General features: G+C 37.2%; 2 protein-coding genes across 2 annotated transcripts in view; one reads left to right on the forward strand and one right to left on the reverse strand.

Moving 5' to 3' along the window:
- On the forward strand, positions 1-18,358 carry LOC113507175 (C-terminal-binding protein). Its single transcript, XM_026890028.1, has 9 exons — positions 1-275; positions 8,538-8,665; positions 11,814-12,073; positions 12,375-12,506; positions 14,651-14,850; positions 14,971-15,070; positions 15,176-15,306; positions 15,537-15,905; positions 15,984-18,358. Exons 2-9 carry the CDS (start codon positions 8,583-8,585, stop codon positions 16,047-16,049), a joined length of 1,341 nt encoding a protein of 446 aa, XP_026745829.1. The 5' UTR covers positions 1-275; positions 8,538-8,582; the 3' UTR covers positions 16,050-18,358.
- LOC113507174 (cilia- and flagella-associated protein 58-like) overlaps positions 18,341-21,657 on the reverse strand; it is an 18,244-nt gene continuing 14,927 nt past the window's right edge. Inside the window, exons 17-19 of the mRNA XM_026890027.1 lie at positions 20,822-20,939; positions 20,198-20,264; positions 18,341-19,601 (exon numbers count right to left, since the gene is read on the reverse strand). Coding sequence (XP_026745828.1) covers positions 19,396-19,601; positions 20,198-20,264; positions 20,822-20,939 — 391 coding nt within the window. The 3' untranslated portion in view covers positions 18,341-19,395. The remainder of the gene's footprint in view (positions 19,602-20,197; positions 20,265-20,821; positions 20,940-21,657) is intronic.

The following is a 21,657-nucleotide window of genomic DNA, read 5'->3' on the forward strand; positions in this document are numbered from 1 at the left end:
ATGTAATATACCGTTTTGATTTGTTACAGGTGCAGTGAAAGCATTCGTACGCAGTGATCAGTGAAGTTGCGGACGGCATCGCCGCTACCGTCGTGCCGTGTGTCTATAGAGTGTCGTGCGCGTGTGTGCGGGCCGGCTGCCTAGTGCCAGTGACAGTGCCAGTGTGTGTGTGTGCGTGCGTGCGTCCGCAGTGGCGCCGACGCCGGCGTCAAGTCAATGCCGGTGTGCCGATGGAGCGGTGATCGCAGACTGACTACATCACAAGAGCAGCGCTGGTTAGTTCATCTTCAATGATTTAGTATCCACGTCCATGCAAACGATGATGCAATTACGTTAAAGAGTAAGGATCGAAATATCAGCGTTTGCACACTCTCCCACATCGCTTGCATATACCTCACTCGAATACAACTTAAACAGACTGTTAAAAGCCTTTGTTGGCCTTTGTTATTCTCAGTGACACCTAATAACAGTTTACGAGTAATCTCACGCAGCATCTTTTGCCTAATTTTTAAAACGAGACTACCATTTACATTTTAAAACTAGATATCTCGAGCAATTCCTTACACAAAATTAAGTATTCTGTTTAAAGTTAGGCATGGTTTACATTAGATACACAAGTCCTAAACTGAATTGGATTAAAAGCCGAACCAATATAAACACGAGACGTATAAATTACCCAAATGTTCCCTTAAGCATATAAAAAACTTGCAATATTGTATTCAAAATCTATCGAAATACACTGATGCCGAAATTCGAGATGTCATAATTTATTACGATTTAATATACAGTATAGTTATAGACAATGTCAAGGAGGTTATTGAGAGAGGAGGTTCTTATATACTTCAATCAATTTCTCGATTGATTTATAACAGGTTAAAATTGATAAAAAATAATACTCGTAGCTACTACAACAAGCCAATTTAGAATGTGGGCGTTGAATCACTCGTAATTGACACATTATAACATAACTCGGAAGGCGCTTCATATCAATCATGTAAACGGTTAGAGAAACAATTTATTCTGAACAAATTTTTTAGAAGTTGCTTAATAAACCTTAATAGAACGGCAGGCGTTAATTATCGTGTTTTAATAATACGCTCCTGATTTTGACAATGTGACGATTTTCTGTCATGTCTTGTTTGCGTTTAATATAAATTAAACTTTAAAGGTTTATTTAGATTTTAAAATGTCATACATAATACTTGAAATCTACAAGAATTGCTGTAGTTTTTGAATCGGTGTATCTTATCTATTGAATTGACACCTGGCACAGTTGTGGTAATTAATGTTTTTTGCAAGATGTGTGGTGACGTGTTATTATTAATAATACATTTTTAATCAGTAATTATTAATCACAAAGAATTCTTCACCATAATGCTTTTATCCAACAAAGTACCTACCTTCTAATGTATCTTATAGAAGTTGACGTTCGGATCATTTTTATGGTTTTAATCTCCGTACGAACTAGAAAAATTACGTAACCTAAATACCCATCAACACTTGTCCGACCGTCAGACAGCAAATAAAACGCAGATAACTAGGCGATTCCTTTCCTATCGCTATTAACATTATATTAGAAATACCTCGACAGAGTTCGACCGAATTATTATACTATCAGGCTTATAATCCCGGTCGAATTATTCCGAGTTACTAATTAGTTCTCAGCCTTAACTTAAAGCTAATTCTCCTTTAAATTTGTTTAATGGAACTTCGACAAAGTTTTCAGTTTTGCTTAATAGTTTGGAAGGTACTTGAAAAATGTTTTATCTTCTAGAACATTAATATTATTGTAAGTTACGACTTTTTGCATTGCTTAAACCTATTTTACCTGCTTCGGTAGGAGGTATAACTTATTGCTCGTATTCCCATGCCGTACACTTTGTGCGCCATTGCAACTCTCAATTTATTTGACTCCACGTTCTCTAAATATTTCTCGTACAAGGACAACATTCTTTACGAGTTACAAGAAAAAATCTTAGCTATACCCAAGGCTCCTCTTGACCACGGGGTATAAAATGTTACTAGTATTATAAACATGAAAGAGCCAAAGGCGGGTTTTCTAAAAATAATTACGTACAAAGTGTCCATACCTTATTGTTAGGAAACGACCCGTGGTCGGCTGAAAAATAATAACATTTATGCCTGGAACCGTAATACTTTTTATCGTAGTTGTTTCTTAACGCAATACAAATATTGCCACCGTAGTTTTAACATTTTCGTCAAACTGAATACCAAAATCTAAGAAAACCTCAATTTTAACTCAGTATTGATTGATCGAAATACGAACATCGTCTCTAAAAATGGCTCTCATAAAGTTTGTCCAAACTAAGTCGTCCTAGTTTCAGAACGTCCACTTGCGACAAAATTCTACCTAGAATCCAGACGATTTTTTGTGCAGGACCATCGAATATCTGTTAAAGAAGCGAGGGCGTGATGACGTCGGAAAACCAACCGTGGGGTTCCTGGTGTTGGAGTTTTAATTAATTAATCAGCGTTCTTTATTTAGCGTTTCGCATGACGTGTATCAGCTAGTTCCCTTAAATTTAAGGTCGAGTTCACGGCAACCATTAACCGTTAAATCGGTAATATCTACTTCATGCGACTGTATTTACAAAATTGTGCGGCTGAAGGCCAAACTTAGTAATGAAAGAGCCTTTAATCGCGTCCTTAGAGGTTTAAATTGGGTTTTATATGGAAAGTATTATTCCTCTGAACTTAAATGACGCTTATTTAACTTTCAAATCTGCAATAAACTAACATAAAGCGCTTTATTAAACTAAACATTTTGTCAAACTTCATAGCTCACTTCGTTCTATTAGTATTAAAAGCAAATGAGAATACCGACGTTAATACTATATTTCGAAATGAATTACAAATAGAATGTCACTTAATTAGGCATTTATTAATGAAAAAAACGGCAGCTCTTTACATTAAGAGTAATTATCGCCCATTTGTTAAATGACCTTGACCTAGATTTGTGTCGAGTAAGTAACTTCCCAATAGAGCATACCTCGTGGAAATCGAAAAGATAACGATGTAAGTACCCTATAAATTATGTCAATACAAGTAAGGAAAGGTCAGATATTGGGTTTCAGCGATAATGTGTGTTGCTCGCTCCCAAGGTCCCGCAATTACTGTTAGTAACATTTTAGTAGGCAACCTACGAACATATTTACTTGCCGTTTATTTGGACCTAGATGTATATAAACCGCGTCAGGAAAATAACAGTGGACAATGGACATGAACTTAAGCAGTTTGTAAATAAACACTCATATTACCTAAGTATAAGATCCGGCCAAGGTACTTTTACTTTACGTATGTCTTGTTGACTTACAACTTAGGACGGAAAACAAGCTGACACATCTGCTATTTCCCAGGCTACGAGCTACTTGGAACATTTCCCCGTTGACCTAAAATATGAAACTTGTTATAATGTGATTTCTCACAGGGAATTCGATAAAAACCCTTTGGGACTTAAAACTAAGCGTTTTTATCTCTTGTATGTTGTTCAATATTAAAGATTAAATGAAGAAAAAAAAACATTAAAATCCTCTTTTAATTCAAGTCAGATATCGAACTCAAACCAAGCGCATGTGGTTCGGCACCTCAAAGTTACCCGTAATAATAACCTGTTTATCTGTTGGGCTTGAAGATCACGAACGCTCGTTATTTAATTGTGATAGGCCGGACCGACCTCCTGGCAACTTAGAAAACCTGTTGACTTAATAAGCAACTTACAGGACTTAAAAGTGACGTTTTAACAAGTTTGGGTTTATAATATCAACTCACTTACCTATTTACAATGATTATTAATATTCACAGGTCTTAGAGACACCAAATAACAGTCCCTTTAAACCAAGATTATCGTATTTCGTTGACGGAGCGTTAACCGCACATAAACTTACGCAATACGCTTGGAGGTCATTTCACTCATGTCACGAGAAAACTTTATACGTGCATGAGTTGTTATACAGTGCTAATTTAAGTACCTGCAATCATAATATATTGACTTGTTATTTTACTTAATATATCATATTTGTATGTTATATTGATGTAGTAACTGCACCAATATACCTACTAATCCCATTTTAGATTTTATTCTTGAAATAGTCCTCTTTACTGTTTGACTAAATTATGTAAGCACATACTTAATCTGTTAACATCACTATCACTTAAAGCACCGCATACCCTTGTAAGAAGATGGTACATGTTATCTCACCATCCCGGTCTTGTAATAAAATCAATTCAGGCACCGGGTTACCACAGAGCTCTCCGTATACACTTATATAGCTGGGGATAGCCGGCTGTTACTACGTATGTGCTATTGCGATCGTTAAATGTAACTTATTGCCGTATGTGGCCCCGACTCGCCGACTCCCCGAGCGGTTGCACAGCACTTAGTGGCGGTACAGTTTGGAGATCAACTAACCTCGTAGGGAGATATACGATAGTTTTCATGTTAACCTTTACTTATAGATAGACATTGTCGTAAAACTACTTGTATGTTTATGTCTTATGAGGTACATTGTTAGTAATCGCCTTAGTTATCCTATGCTATAGATCCTATGGTAATAATGTTATTAAAGGTAAAGCTACTAAAATGTTACTTCAAATAGTTATAGCCAGACTTGTAGTCCATCGAAAGCGGACAAAACAATACTTGTTTTGATAGAATAATTAAAAACATGTAATGGTAAACGGTTTACAATCACAACTTTTTAGAGATCTTCCATTCCACTGAAGCTACATCAAAAATTTACTCTAGGAGCCCATTGTATTATGTAACGTGTGTTTAGTTTAATAAAACTTTTAAAACTGGCTTCGAATTGCAACAAATTTCTATCACATGATTACATAAAACGTTGTATCAATTGTGTATTTATTATAACAATAGCGTTGCATTATATGCACACTTTTGATCGTGTAAACAAAACAAATACAGCTGTTCTATATACACAGCTAATAAATACCTTGTCGTGTCGTATTTTATTCATATAAAATTGATTTAATTAGAAAACAAATTATATGTTTATAAGAAGTCTTATTAAATACACTAGTTTCCTACATTACATACACTTGTTTACGTAAAAAACTTGTTCCAAACCCAAGTATTAGAAGTGTTTTTGTTCTTAATGTTCACCATGACGTCTTTCTTGTTTGGTCAACAATTACAATGTTCAAAATAGCAATTAGACAAGAGATTCACAAAAATGATATACACCACCAATGTTCAAGCACGTCAGTGATATAAACTTTGCTGTTTCGCTTAGTAATGTTCACTATGAAATCAAATCCCATTTACATCATTTCCACACTTGAAATATCCACTGAGTAAACAATCCACAAACGTAAACATTTTAATGATTTACCATTCTCATACACGTTGCACACGAATGTAATGACCGTTACCAGTTCGATGCAAATTCCAGATAAGTGAGTTTTCCAACCTAATATAGCCTTCTATAGTCGCTTTCTAGCAGTCATTGTTGTTTATATCGATATTAACATCAGCTGTTTATTTAAAGTGCATGTGATTTATTTTATATTATTTTGTAGTCCAGCAGTTAGCTTGAATAGGAATTACGTTTCTAATATTTTTTTTACTTTTGATCTCACTGCTATCTTCTAGCGGGATGTTAAATTTTTATGATAGTTACATAAGCCATGTTTGTCATATAAAACAGAACCTTTACAATATCTATTTAATTAGCAGAATTTTATTTTTTGTTATTCGTAGCTGTTATTCTCTATAAGCTGTATTTTGTAAATCTTGTTCTCTAGCAAATGTCAATAAACTCCCGTTTATCATATAATATATTCTAAAACCCATGCAATCACATAGGGAGCTATTCTTTGAAATCTACGCAAGGTATTAATTAGCTTTCCGAATCTATACCAGTTTACTGTTTTACACATTATCTAAAACCTCGGCCTCTGTTTTAGGCTTTGCGTAATATTTACTAGCTGTAAGGTACATTTATGGAATACCTACTGCCTGCCGTGTGAACTAAATTATGTTTTCATTTTGTAATCGTTGGATTTATAACTGAACATAGTCGAGTAAACTGAATGTATCATGTATAATCTATACCATTGAATTGCAGTCCTGTAAAATATACAGTAAAAGTAGTAGTCCTGTAAAATGTACATATTACAAAAAATATGATTAGTAATTGATTTCAATACCTAATGACTTGGATAATGTTTACGTTGTGTGGATTAGTGTTTAATCAAATAGCTACAAACAATGGTTGGTGAGCGCGATCTCATAATGTTTCGACCGTTTGATAACCACGAATAGAATACCTTACAGCTGCAATAAAACAACTCTTATCACTACATTTACAATAGAAATATCCAATTATTGCACAGTTCACACATAAAACATGAGAACTATGTCATAATGTACTCATAATACCGGTATTTCAACGCGACACATGTATGGCTTTATATTCTAATGTCACTCATTCATGACATACACAAAACGTATAAGTTAAATGGCTGCCAATAATCTATTGTATTTAAAATAGTGCTGGTACACTGAGCAGCTCTCGGATGCTTTTGTTTGTATTGACTACATTATATAGCTAATGACATATTTAGAAATGTATGTCAAAGTCTGACTGAGAATATTGATGGGTTAAATTAAGCGAAGTTGTTTGATTGTCAATTTGTCCAGGGTCTCATCTCTATATCAACAACAATTTACACATTTGTATTGGGCTTTTTTGATGTCACTAGGTGACTACGTGAATTTTTCAACATGGACGTATAGCAAATTCTTGACATTATGACGATCATATTAAAAATAACTCATTTATAATTTGCATACTTTTATTTAAAGTGCAAAATATTACTACTTGCAGAAACATACTGTTTACTTTTAAAGACGTTTCTCATGTTCGAAAACTACGAACTAATACTACGTATTACTTTAGAAGCGGTCGATTCCACTTATACCAACTCCAGTGAGGAACGAACTTAGTGTGTAAATACTATTTAGGTCATTCGGTTGCGGGAATCGCGGAAAACAATAAATTGCATTCTGCTTTGCATTTCGTTACGGGTGGTTACTAATTAAATAGATTTATATGTTGCTTTGTTCCGCTGTTCGTTCGTTTTCTTTTTTGGATTATGTAAACTATTTACAGTAATCACTTTAGCCATTATCGTAAATTTAATTCATATGAATCTTGTTTTTGTTAGGTAATTACACTACTAAATTTAGTTCTAATTACATTTTAACAATATATATATCACGGAATAGCCGCTGCTTTCTCAAAATAGATTGTATAATATGTTTAATAACAATAATGTTTGTTAGTCGAACTAAAGAATCTATTTGTTTAAGTCATAATCTGAATGCTATATTTTTGCAAATAAAGACTGAATTCATCATTCTCATTAAGATATAGATTGAAGTTGATTGAATATGTTAACGTTTTAACAATTCAATATGAGTATGTAAGTCCTTGAACCTTCTTTATAAACGGGCTTAAGCTTGTAAACGGGAATCCCTCTTCGATAAAATTGTTCGCAGTAATTGTTCGGCCGCGTTTATGTTGAGTGTTGCTCTTGTACGTAGGCACAGACACGTGATTCCATAATTGCTCTATCTACCTAGCTACAGGTGACTGCACTTATCTAATTGAAGTTTAATGGGAATTCCTTTCGTTCCGTACATGACTTGACAAGTCTCGCGAAAACGTGAACATTTCCGGGCACACTTTTTTACGAAAAGAATGCCAATATTCAGAGAGATTTTTGCTGTTTTAGTCTTTACTGCTTTCATATGTTATTATTTTAAAATGTTAAGTACAAGCATTTTTCAAGATTTTTCTTACAATAATAGAACGTGACCAAGAAACATCGTTAATATTTGCATCCATTAAACACGATATGAAGTAAAAAGCTCTCTGCAAGACACTTAGTCGACGTTGTTATTTAATCATTCAAGAATACTTAAGTAAATGGCAACGCAAAACATTTGTTTTAATTCCTTCGAGCAAGTTAATGATTGCTACGTCCTGTCAGGCCGCTCACGGTAAAAACACTATAAACTTAATCAACTCCTTGTGTGACTTGCGTGTCGTATACAAAAGGATGTAGGGTGCGTGCTTCACACAAGGACGGCAATCTATTGAACATTTTGTCAGTGATAATAAACTTTATTTAAATAATACAAAGCACATGTTAGTATCGAAAAGTAGGTCGAGTTGGATGACACACGCTTGAATTGACCGACATTATCGGCGGACGCGGTGGAAACATTCAAAGACGGGATTAAAAGTTAACACAAACGGTGCTATCCTATACATATAAAGTGTCAAGCAAGTGTCGTGTTATGTTTTTATGGAAATTTTAACATCGATATAGTCTCTCAGTTAAGCAATAGAAGAGTAGAAGAAATAGTTACGGCCATAAAGTTTTATTGTTATCTATGTAACAGGTCTTTCCTGAATTATAAATTATTCAACATTCAGGACATCGTTTCTTTTTTCTGACACTCAATTAATTATATTTGTGTTTGATTTCAGGTGACGCGCTGCGTAGCGGTGGTTAAAGCGGCTCTGCCGCTTTAAATGGACAAACGCAAGATGCTGCCAAAGAGAGCGCGTATGGATAGCATGCGGGGTCCCATCGCCAACGGACCCTTGCAGTCGAGGTAAATAGATCACTATAAAAAACTCGGTATGCCTTAAGAATATGTGTTCTCAGTTAGTTCAGTCTACATTGATGACTAAACTTGGTATAGGTACTTGGTTATATAAAACATTCCGCTTCTAATTTAATTGAGTTACAATTCGCGGATAGAAATTCAAACAGTTTACCAAAGATCGAATTCTCCCGAATCGTTTGTCCAATTCGTAAGCTCGTCGCGAGTAAACGCAAGAGGCAAGTTAACAAAGCCAAGTCCGTCGTCTATTGGGCTCACTCCACTTATTCTTTCCTCGCGCTAATCCTATTTGGTTTCCATCAAAACTTGCCCGAAGGGTTGCCCCCGGCCCCACACCACTAGCCCGGCCTCTTTGTTTGCCACCAAAATCTGTTTTCGTCTGCCCCCGGAAAAGTTTGTTGGAATTCTGAAAACTCCCTCCTTACCCGCCCGGAATTACTTTCCCGTTTCGCCGCCCGAAACTTTCCCCGGCAATAATAATAATTCCGCTCCGCTATGACGAAAGTTTAAATTATTAGTTTAATCGTACTGGTGTGCTTTAATTATTCGCGGCGCGGGACGAGGGCGCCCGGGGCACGTCCTCACTTCGTGATTAGCTAACTTGTCCCCGACTAGTATCCCCAATCTCTCTTAGCTTCCAATATTTGTCGGTTTGCTTATAAATTTAATTTGCCTATTAATTTTGGTTTGTCTATTACCAAAGCTAATTGCCAGTTACGAACTTGTAATATTGTTGTTAGTCGTATCTCTTAATCTAAATTCGAGTGTTCAAGTTATTTAGTTTAAACTTGAATGACTTGGTAAAATAGTTAATACTATTGCGGCAAAAAGTAACTAAAACCTTATTGTTTGACTCAGTCGTGTAATCGGTTACTACATAAGCAATTAAGTCCAAAATTTAACATACACTATATTAAGAAGTATTATTCATAGTCTGGAATAATAATGTGCAAAATCGTATCCTTTGCTCTAATTACAATTATGATACATAATTCGAGAAAGTGACTTAAGTAGATATCATGCGTCAATCAAAACCCACTGATAAGTATTACAAAACCTTATTCATAATATCAATGACGTATAAAAAAGTCGTTTGCATTTGTATGTGGCCGATAAAGGCAACCTCATCTGCATATAAATGTTTCTATTGATATCGTTTAATTGAATTACCAGATTTGGTTATTCAATTTAAAAACATTCTTAATAACTACTGAGAATTAACAATATTGTGGTTAGTTAACCTGGGATTACGAAATTAACGAAATAGCTTTATCGTTCTATTAAAACCGTTATATGGCAAACAGCAATAATATGTTTTCATATAAGGGCTTATAATAAATAATTTATTTGGTATATTTACAAATACTTAATTAATAATTTTATGTGACTTAGTGAATTTGGCTTATAAGGTAGTTTTACACAACATTATACAATCTCGTATATCATATTGCAGCCTTAATTAGCTAACTGAAATCAAATAACGATTTGTATTAGAAGTAATCACTGTGTATGAATAATGAAATGTTCCTAATTCTTCGTTCTTAGTTGTTCAAGGAGGTTTTTAACTCCGACCGTATTTATATCTAAACATATGTATTCTTGTAGAAAAGATAAGAATTTAGATACTAGAACTTTTATATGAAAACTATTTCCCCAAGGAAAACTTTCAAAACTTAAACTGTTGAGACGGGAATTATGTGCAATGAGTTTTTGTCATCTACTATTGTCTTTAGTTTAATCTGATAGATATTGAAGTAACGTTCCTTATTATCATGAATTAAAAACGGCTGTTGTAAGATTAGGTAAAATTGTGTGACGCGCTCTAATCACTATTAAACGTATGTGTTTTACACAGTTATCTGTGTAAAAAGGTATACAAGGCAGATTAGGCATATAACTTCACTTGCAAATGATTTATTTCTCTTAAGTAAATTAATCAACTCTCAATTATTTAATAAGGTTTTTTTTTGTTTGTAACACTAAAATACGTGGTCTTAAAATACAACTTTACCTTAACACGCTTGTAACTAGCAGCATGCCCAATAGTAATTAAGTTCATAATACATGCGCTTAATAAAGTTATACTTCATTACAACGTTATTTCATTAGATAATTATCGAGGCATATGTCGGCGTCCGGAGAGTTTTTGCATTCAATTCGTCGCGCAACACCCGCAGACATTCATTAGTGTTTTTGCCGTAACTTCCGATTCTGCAATATTCATATTCTCGACGCGAGGTCGCATAAATATCTCTTTGAATTATGTTATTAATGTGTTCTACGTTTATATTATAAATACATGCAGTCTTTTCTCCTTGTCAAATACTGTCTGAAAAGTTTTTATTAGGTGTCACATGACATATGTTGTTTTTGAGACTGAACAAAACGATTAATAGGTTCATTGAGATGCGTTTTTTGTGGAGTAAGATTTGATAGTTTTTAACTTTCCGTCTATTTATTCCAGAATGTTTAAAGTTTCTCTCGATTAACGTAATTCTTATTCAAAGTAAATCTATTTCATCAGCAAATTCATAGAACTTCCAAGACTGAGCAAGTTTTTAACATTAAATATTAAACTATACAGTAACAGCTTTGAAACATTAGCAAACTACGTACTAACAAGAATGTTGTGTTATCCTTGAACATGCTTCTAGACTAACTAAACTTAGTTCGTTACAGACATGTTGCTAATGACGTAACACTGTTATAGAGCTAAAATATTTTTAAAAACGTCTCTTATAATAAACTTGGTGGCGTTTTGCGATTGATTTTGCTAGCCATTTGTATTTGACGTATTTAAATACTTGTAAGTGCATAATACTAGCCTTAGGTAAACGGTTATTTGAGTTAGATTTAACAATATGTAAGATAGCAGCAACTTATCTTCAGAGTTTAATATCGTGTTATGTTGGTAACGCATATTATCGTCTAACTTAGTAAGATGTACCGTAAATACAAATAGTCAAGACTCTGACTTAGTAACTTCATGTTGTTACTTTTTTCGAGCAGAAACATTGTTCGTTTTCCTCTCCAGACCAAGTCACTAATAAATTGACGGTATTATATCATCCGTCCATAATATCGTGTTTTACTCATTAAATGTTGATATTCATATATGTTTTTTTGTGATTTCCAGGCCCTTAGTGGCGTTGTTAGACGGGCGAGACTGTACGGTCGAAATGCCGATATTAAAAGACGTCGCGACGGTAGCGTTCTGTGACGCTCAGTCTACGTCCGAGATACACGAGAAGGTTCTCAACGAGGCGGTGGGCGCGCTCATGTGGCACACCATCATACTCACCAAGGAGGACCTCGAGAAGTTCAAGGCGTTACGGATCATCGTCCGTATAGGCTCCGGCGTCGATAACATTGATGTTAAAGCGGCCGGGGAACTAGGTGGGTCCATACTACTTGTTGTAACGTACCGTTGTGAATAGAATAATCTAATTCATGTCATGTTAAGATGGTTGATGTTGTCAGTATCAATCGGATATTCTCTGAAATGGTTTCTTATTATCGCGGCTCGTTGATTAATCAATCTAATTAAATGTTTATCTATCAATCACCGTCACCGATGTTACCTATAGGGTACATATTAATTGAAAAGTGTAATTGACACCCTAACTTTTCCTGTGTTCTTTTCGCCTGCGTGTGTAAATATAAACTGATGAATAACTTCTATTTTATAATGTTTCAGGGATAGCGGTATGTAATGTGCCGGGCTACGGCGTGGAAGAAGTAGCGGACACGACAATGTGTCTCATATTGAATCTATACCGGCGGACGTATTGGCTCGCCAACATGGTGCGGGAAGGGAAAAAATTCACAGGTAACATTGCTATGTAGATGATATTTTGACACCAATTTATAAATCATCGTCGATAATTCTCACAAATAAATATTTGTTTGCATTTTGCATTTCATTCTATCGTATGCATTATTTGTCAAATTAGCGTACTATAAAGTCAGAACTTGTAACTTATGGAATAATAATAATTTACTGACTCCAAGCACAAAATGGTTGTTCAAATAGTTTTTACAACAAAAATATATTTTTGTCATTAAATAAAAATAATAAATTCTCATGTCGCAACTGTCACATATTCTTTACTCGATATCATGTCTTAGCAATTTATATCCCACATTATATATTGCAATAGCAAAAAAATTGGCACTCGTAACTCAATTTCGTGAAAACGAATGTTTACGTCAACTTGTGACAGAAAGTGTGTCCTTGAGATGTAATTAAAGTTTGCGTTATTGTAATGAATTACCTTACTACGTTACCAGCACGTGCAAGCGATAAAAGTAGTTTTTTTTAAACGTTTTTTAATTGCAAACTCTGTATTAATGGGCACTGATAAACGTGTAACAATGTGAGTAAACTGCTCGACAGCAAAACAGTTAAGTTTTAATGCTTGAGAGATTACTATGTTATCGCTTGTGAGCAACAGTACAAGTGCTTCGCCGGTCACTCTCGTAGTAAAACGTACCACATTCATTAGTATCGGAAGGTCGTTCTCATTTTTATTGTGGTTATCAAAATTTAATTATTGCTTTAATCCCGGTATGAAAGATTCACTTGTATAGCTGTAACTGGAGGGTAAAGGCCTCCCTTCGATTCTTCCGATCCTTCCGGTTATTTAGTCCGTTTGTTATGGTATGCATCTTCGTAACTGCCTTATCTTGGATGAATTCTTCTTGGTACATACTTTTTCCCAGAAGTTTTCGAGCAAGCGTAAAACGTTCCCGGCCCAATTCCATACTTGAGAAACGACAGAAAGATACAATACATCCTGGGCTTTATCGGTCCTTCTGTAAACTTTATTACGTGCGTAATTATTATTTAAATTTTATGGATAGAGGTAGATTTAAATTCAAAAGGCTGTTAGCCGCGCCCTATTTGTTGAAGTAGCACTTTTGAAGAAGTAAAAAATAACGTATTTAATATATTTATAATTCCGTATTCACGAATAATTGACAGACGAACCCGAATATTCGCCAATCAATCGCGTCTCACGAGTGCTAACAAGCATGATTTTCCATCGTTTTATATATTATAACAAGCGTCAAGACCTCGGCAATGACCCGTTTAAGCAACTAATAACGTGAGCCCGAGCTCAACACTCCGAAACTAACCGTTGTTGTGCTGTTGCTAGGTGATGCTCGCGGGTTTACGTGACTCCGCGTCACGCCAAGCCAATTTAGATGAGCCTTTAGATGAGCCTTTAGATAATACGCCGTACAATAGATAGATGCACTCAGAACTTTTATCTCGCATTGTTATATCTCTTTATCATTAAGTAAGTGAGTAATCAATTTTGTGTAAGCTGAGTGAACTAATTAGACAGACACCCCGCCAACTACCGCTGCTTACGGTATTTTTCGGGTTCGATCCCCATATAGGAATAGTATTTATTGTGATTGTTACACCCCACGACCCAAGGATTTTAATGCTCTAGTGATGGAGTCGGTTAGGTAAAATGAAATAAAAAATCGTTAATCAATAATATAAGTATTAACTGGTAAATGTATAATAACATCACGTTTATAAGAGTGACGAGTAACTCAGTATCTTACACTGTTTCGGCTGGTTGGCAGCGATATTTGGTCATAAAAAGAATGATCAACAGTGTTGTCTTGTCGACTAGGAGACATAGATCGCCGCACCTGGGCATACGTATTGCTGATTGATTGTACAGGTCAGATATAAGGATTAATTACATACCGTTATATGTATGCATCTGTACCGTATGACGAATTTAATTGCTTTGATTATATAAATTCATATGTAAATCAATGTTGTGCATAGTTACTTTGGTGTGGAGTAAAAAGGCATTTAAATCCGAATAATGTCGGGGGCAGAGCTATATTGACATGCACAAGTAAAAATACCCCAGCCCCGTTGTTACCTTGTCGAATTCGAGGTCCGTGATGCTACATAAGACTAAAGGCGACAACAACTGGTTGCAGGCCCGGAGCAGGTGCGCGAGGCGGCCACGGGCTGCGCGCGCATCCGCGGCGACACGCTGGGCATCGTGGGGCTCGGCCGCATCGGCTCGGCCGTGGCGCTGCGGGCCAAGGCCTTCGGTTTCAACGTCATCTTCTACGACCCCTACCTGCCCGACGGCATCGAGAAGTCGCTCGGACTCACCAGGGTCTACACGCTTCAGGTGAACATCACTACTATTTTTTTGCAATTTTAGCTTCTAACCTGGTGCGCAAACATGGTAACAAAATGGTGAAATAAAACTGTACACTTAGATTTATAAACGTTTATTTTGTATTTCCAGGACCTCCTATTCCAGAGTGATTGTGTATCATTGCACTGCAGCTTAAACGAACACAATCATCACCTCATCAACGAGTTCACTATCAAACAGATGCGTCCAGGTAAGAACCAATGTTTTTTACACAATAAAGATAATAGTCATAAAAGAGCTTGCATTATGTTATTTTGGTTTGTAGATAAGTTTAAGGTATGTGTTTGTGTTTCAGGCGCGTTCCTGGTGAACACGGCGCGCGGTGGGCTCGTGGACGACGAGGGGCTCGCAGCCGCGCTCAAGCAGGGCCGCATCCGCGCAGCCGCGCTAGACGTGCACGAGAACGAGCCCTTCAACGTGTTCCAGGTGAGAGAGCTGCGTGACATGCAGCCGCCAGTTTGTACTATCAGATGATGTTTATGCTTCATTGTTTGTATTTAAATGTTCTGTGAATTGAAAATAATGCTAGGGTCACACTTGTCGGGTGTTCGGTTGAAATGAGTGTCGTTGCGATGGGAACACCACGCAGCGGCACGGCGGTGTGGGCTCGAGGAGTGTGGCCCTAGCGTGTTATGCGAGAGCCCCGTGTGACGCAGGGCCCGCTGAAGGACGCGCCCAACGTGCTGTGCACGCCGCACGCCGCGTTCTACTCGGACGCGTCGGCGCAGGAGCTGCGCGAGATGGCGGCGTCCGAGATCCGGCGCGCCATCGTGGGCCGCATCCCCGACTGCCTGCGCAACTGCGTCAACAAGGACTACTTCCTGGCCGGCGCCGGCGCCGCGCTGGCCGCCGCGCCGCCGCTGGCCGCGCCGCAGCCGCCGCCCGCGCCCTACGCCGACGGCATCAACGGCGGGTACTACGCCGCCGCGCAGGCCGCGCACTCCACCACCGCCGTGCACGACGCGCCCGCGCTGCCGCCGCAGCCGCAGCCGCCGCCGCCGCAGCCGCAGCCGCCCATCTCCCTGGTGAGTGCGCCCACCTCCACCTCCCGCCCCACACCTGTCCCGCACCCGCACTGACCGCCGACCGCCCGCCTGTTGCAGCCCATCAACACCGCCGACCCGGCCAACCACCAGCTGAACAAGCAGGAGAGCTCCGACGTCCACTAGGCGACCGCGATGCGCTACGTTGCAGTACCGTCATCACGCCGACCGACTCGACGACACATACAAACAAACAATAGTTTTATTGATTCCATCGCAATTATGTCATAAGTACCTATGTCGTAAGCCAACGAGTGATATAATATGTAGTCGCGGCGTTTGCATGGAGGCGAACCAACGCTTTATTATATAAAATAGTTTAAATAGTGAGTCTTAGTGCGTCGGCACGATCCGCGCCGAGTGAGTCTGTCTGTCCTGTAACAATCTTAAAGTGAAATACGTTCCTGCCGCAGAGTGGACAACAAACGGAGGGCCTTTCTTTACATTACAAGTGACGCGCCGCCGGCAATCGTCAAATGATGACACGTATTTCTCCCCGAACCCATCACAAATACTTATTTTGATAGGAACGGGTTTTTTATTTAGGTGAAATATACTTGAAGCTGTTTGTTGTTTACTCTGCGGTTCCGATAGTCGATTTCATGTTAAATGACAATAAAAGACGATGCAATAGATTTCGAAAGCATTCGATTATCTACGAAGGCACTGGTGATAAACACTGATCGTTAGAAAGTATACTGAGAGTCGGGACGTCTCTGTCCTCGAACATGTTTTATATACGTCTGATGAAAGAGACAAATAAATATAAATATTAGTGCATACGGCTTACAGGAATGTTGCGTGTGACTGTACACAGTTTTATTTCAGTGTGATTATGAGATTCCTTGAGAAACGCACGCCCGTCTCGATGCAAACGTCGCGTGATATGAGCGAATAGTTGATTCTGTGTTTGTATTTGGTAAGTTGGGACAGCTATATATAGATACTGTTATGGTAAAATGCGTGTTCTGATCGCGGGCCGAAGCGTGTATGTTCAGTGTGTACTTTCACGAATGAATAATGCGATAAGTTGTCCATACAAATAATTTATTAGTATTATATTTACTCTCATTCGCCAAGGCGGTGTACTCCAGGTGTGATGTTACGGATGTTGCGCGGTGCTACAGGTTATATTATTTTAGCTTTTAAAGCTGTCGATGTCCTAAGTAACACCATAACTAGGAGTCACCTGCTGGCATAATAGTAGTTATTGTTGAAAATATTGCTCAAAGTTTAAGAGTTTTAACGACACTCATCACCACATACAACGCAAACAAATAAAGTGTGCCTCACAAGTGCGCGAATTATAGTTTATTGCAGAATTGTATCAGCGCTGATTTACAATTCGATATTTTTAGACAATTTTAAGTGATCAATGTTAGTTGGTTAATGAAACATGTAGGTTAGGTTCAGTCTATCGCGTTTACATAAACATTAGATGTAAAATGGGGAAATCTAGTAGTACAATAGTTAATGGAGTATCAATGGCTACTACCGTCACGTCGATGTTCATAACAGAAGACCCGGACTGAAGCTCATCTTCGTGCATACAACAGACACGGACCCAACACTCTATTTTATAATAAAATAGATCGGGTCTCACACCAGGTACTCAACTGCTGCAATATTATAATACTGTATTGTATTGTACCTCGTCTAATTAAACGTGTTGTATGTAGGGAATGCGAAGCTTATTCTGGTCTGGGCACACATATTACATAATACAAGTATTGTCCCATTTATAGAGTTAATGTTAAACGCGGCTTATTCGCTTGCCCTGAATAGTGTTGTGCTGATATATAAAATATACAAATCAGACAACATCAAGTTATACGATGTTCCAATAGTTAGACATTGACCGATGTTAGGAAACAAGTCGGAAACAGTGTTGTATTATCGCGTTATTCAGCCGTAAGTACCCCGTGTGTTTGTATCAAAGCGCTGGAGTATACTGTGTACTAGCATATGTTCGATGCATGGTCCCAGCTGGTCTATAAGCATTTGATCGCATTTGTTTGTACCCACACGGCCGCCCCGAGCGCATGCATTCGAACTGTTATTTTTAAGTAATCAACAAAAGGACTGTAGAATTCTATCATCACACTTTATTAACGAGAAAAACGGATGTCTTCGTGTTTCTTTTTTTTTACTTTGAAAATGTACAAAATCATGCTTTCATTTGAATATTTTTTTTAAATAGAGTTTAAGTGACGAATTTGTACATGAACATGAAAAACAAACACCATGATATATAAAATTTAGAACCGAAACGCAATAGAGGGGCGCGCCCCGCCCTGCACCCGTTTGACAATCGTGAGAATTGGTATTTAAAAATTAGTATTTACTTACAGTTTAGTTTAATGACAAAAACAATGTGTATATTTTATGAGAAAGTGAAAAGTTCTTAAATAAAACTATTGTTTTCGGATTAATTACCTGGGTGTTTTATTTATTATCAAATTTCAACCCTTAGGTCAGTCTTGGCTTGCTTGACTACAACAATAATCACATTACAAAACTAACAATAATAACACTATTGAGACAACTATTTCACCTTTCCTTCTAGAACTACTAACATTTTGTCAGAAAGAGGTTGTCGTCTATAAAGAATAAAACTGCCTTATTATTTAACATTTGTAACTTTAAAAACCCAAGTTTTACAAACGTAGTATTTCAAGCAGTTTTGAGATCATTAATTACTATTATTTGGCACATAATACTAATAATAAAAATAACATTTTGGGCTACAACGAGATAGAAACTTAAATTTTAAGCATACATAATTATATTCTCGTACACCGGGTTTCGTCACAAACCCAGTTGTTTTTGTTAAAGCCCTCTCTTTCGGGCTTATTAACATGCAAGTAAATACAGTGCTTCACCTGGCTTCAAATCATTTAGAAATTTTCTTGATACAAAAACTAAATCAATCGGTACTCAGAATTCGACAATTTCTGAATGAAATTATGTATGTGTTTTATACAGGACATATATTTCTAGTACTACAACTCAAAAAGGTAAGCTATAATTAGACTAAAACACAGTTCGTCCCACGTATGGCTGGGTGAAGCCAGGTGTGTTGTATGTTTAAGTCATTGAAAATTGACTAGCATTTCGGACGATATACAAAGATTTCGTCATCAATTTCAGCAGTGATACAACATAGTTGTTCCGAACCAGTAGACGAGAGAAACCAGATCTCTCCATACTCAAAGGTAATATTCCTCCTCTTAAAGTAAGACTGACATTGTGGGATCGCGAAAGCGCACAATATACCGTTATAGCGCTCAACAACAGTGCTACAGTCTGTCTCTAAGATTTGGCCCTCTTAATACGTTATGTACCAGTGGATATTATACATAAGTACAGTAAATGAGATACATTTCCTACCATTTACCCAACAGTACGTCATAAATAGGCTGGTATCTGATATTCATTAATATTTGTATAGTATAATATATCCGTACATAACCTATATGGCTTGTGGTTGTTGTGGCTGTTGTTGTTGTTTCTGGGAGTTTGGTGTGCCGGGTGAAACCAACTTCAGCCGGCGAGCCTCGTCGGCGTCGAGGGCTCGCTTCATCTCGTAGTACCTCTGCTTAAACGACTGTAGCTCGCCGTGTACACGGTCCAGCTCTAGCCGGAGGTCGGTCACTTGTTTCTCACGCATACTCAACTCTGAAATCGGAAACATTTTATTCCTAAAGCACTTAATTATACCGTTTTACATAAAATGAGCGCCGTTCATAATGACGTGGTAAGATGTGGAAAAATATAAAACGCAGTCTCTACTTTGAACAATAGTTATAAGATAGACGAGTTAATTATCTACGTATTGCTAATTTAAAGCGATAATTAGGGCTTTGTTACAATTGACCAATCGATCCGAGGTTAAGCAGTTCAAGAAAAGGTCACACAGAGATGGGCCAAGATTCACCATTTGAAGGATATGAATCTGGACCCCAATTCTGCTATTTGAAATGGTCGATGAATGAATGAAATTTGGCTTAAAATGTCAATTTTCGTTTTATCTTAAACATTTTTCTACATAATAATTGGAAATTCCGTGTGGGACGCTAAACTTAACAAATAAGTTCCAATTATTGTATTGGCAAAATGCTTAAGATAATAGGAATTAATTTCAAATTTAATCCCATTGACATTCATTCATCGGCCATTGTAAAATAGCAGAATCGGGGCCCTGAACTTTTGAAATTATCCTTGAACTTGAAAATCTTATGAACATCAAAATAACATGACTTCTACATACATACCCGCAATCAAACATTTCATTTTCGTAGTTCTTTGCGAAAGAGCTCGTTGCGTACGGTTTAACGTTTGCTGAAAGCGAGCAATAATTATGAGATAACAAGGACTATTAGTCATGTAACAGCGTGAAGAGCTCACGCACCTGTAGGTAATTAAATCAATTTAATTATAATTTTATATTTTACGAAGCATACTGTAGTTATAATGGGTTCTAGCAACTGATAAGTTAATGGGAAGCTGTTACATTAAGTTGATTTTTTTTATCTACATTAAATAACTTGCATTTTAGCCAGTGCTGGTATTATTTATATAAGTGACAAAAAGCCTGCACGGGCAGCATCTTACTACTAACTTGATTGTAGCTGTAGTGTTTAAAAAAAAACAGCAAAGAATGGTATAACAGTAAGAACAAAAGTGAAACGGGTCCCCAAATTAGAAACGACACCCAGAGGCCTTACGACCACCATTTAAAGGTAGAAAGTTGGGTAGCCTCCAGGGTGACAAAGTTGTGCATAGAGATCAACGCATTGCCTTGCACCAAATACAAAACATAAGTGGGTTTTAATCGGTAAGCGAGACTCTTCGGCTCATCCCAAAGCGATGTGCAAAAATATTCTAGTTTTGTATACTTGTATTTCAGGGCTGGGCTGCAAGGCGAGCATGTCCTTGACGGCGCTGTACAGGTTGCGGGTCTCCTTTAGCTCTCGGTCCTTCATCACCAGCATCTCGCTCTGTGCCAGCACTTTCCTGTAAGGGTAGAAAAGAGAAGGATGATTTACGACTGCATGGATAGTGTGGTTGAGGTTACCAGGTTTGTGTGGTCCACAAATGCTTGTCGTGAGTTTGGATTTATGCACGCGAATTGAATATTTGTTTAACCCTATACATGAATTAAATTCGCTAGTATGGGAATCACATTAAAAAAATAGTTACTTACGGAAAGAGTTAAAATGTATGTAACGGATTAAATTTAAGTGAGTACCTAAATCGGTGATATGAAGATATTAAATGAGACAAATATTTTGTCAAAATTTTGATTTTCATGTGTCATATTGTAAAACCATTGTAACTATATGTACCTACCTATTGCAAAATATATGTGTTTGTAGGATTTACAGTCGGAACCTATGTAGGTTGCATACCATTCATTGCACCAGATAAATAAGTAAGAGCCAATTGTAATTTAATCATGTGATCAATAACAGACACTGTTGAGTCTACAAAAAGTATTGTTTACAATTTCATTCAATCAGTCTTGAATTTATTGACTAATTACCATACATTTTCATAATCAACTAGACAGTATTTACATAATTAGTACCTATAGTATAATTATCACTCCTGCGTTTGAATAATTACTGCGAAAGATGTAGTTAAGCCAGTTGATTGCCTGCATAAAATAGGTCCTAATTAATATCTAGGGGGCCTACTGCCACGTTTTAACGTAAGTAATACATATTGTGGA

This window comes from Trichoplusia ni, unplaced genomic scaffold (genome assembly GCF_003590095.1).
Source record: "Trichoplusia ni isolate ovarian cell line Hi5 unplaced genomic scaffold, tn1 tig00000825, whole genome shotgun sequence".
Taxonomy (NCBI): domain Eukaryota; kingdom Metazoa; phylum Arthropoda; class Insecta; order Lepidoptera; family Noctuidae; genus Trichoplusia; species Trichoplusia ni.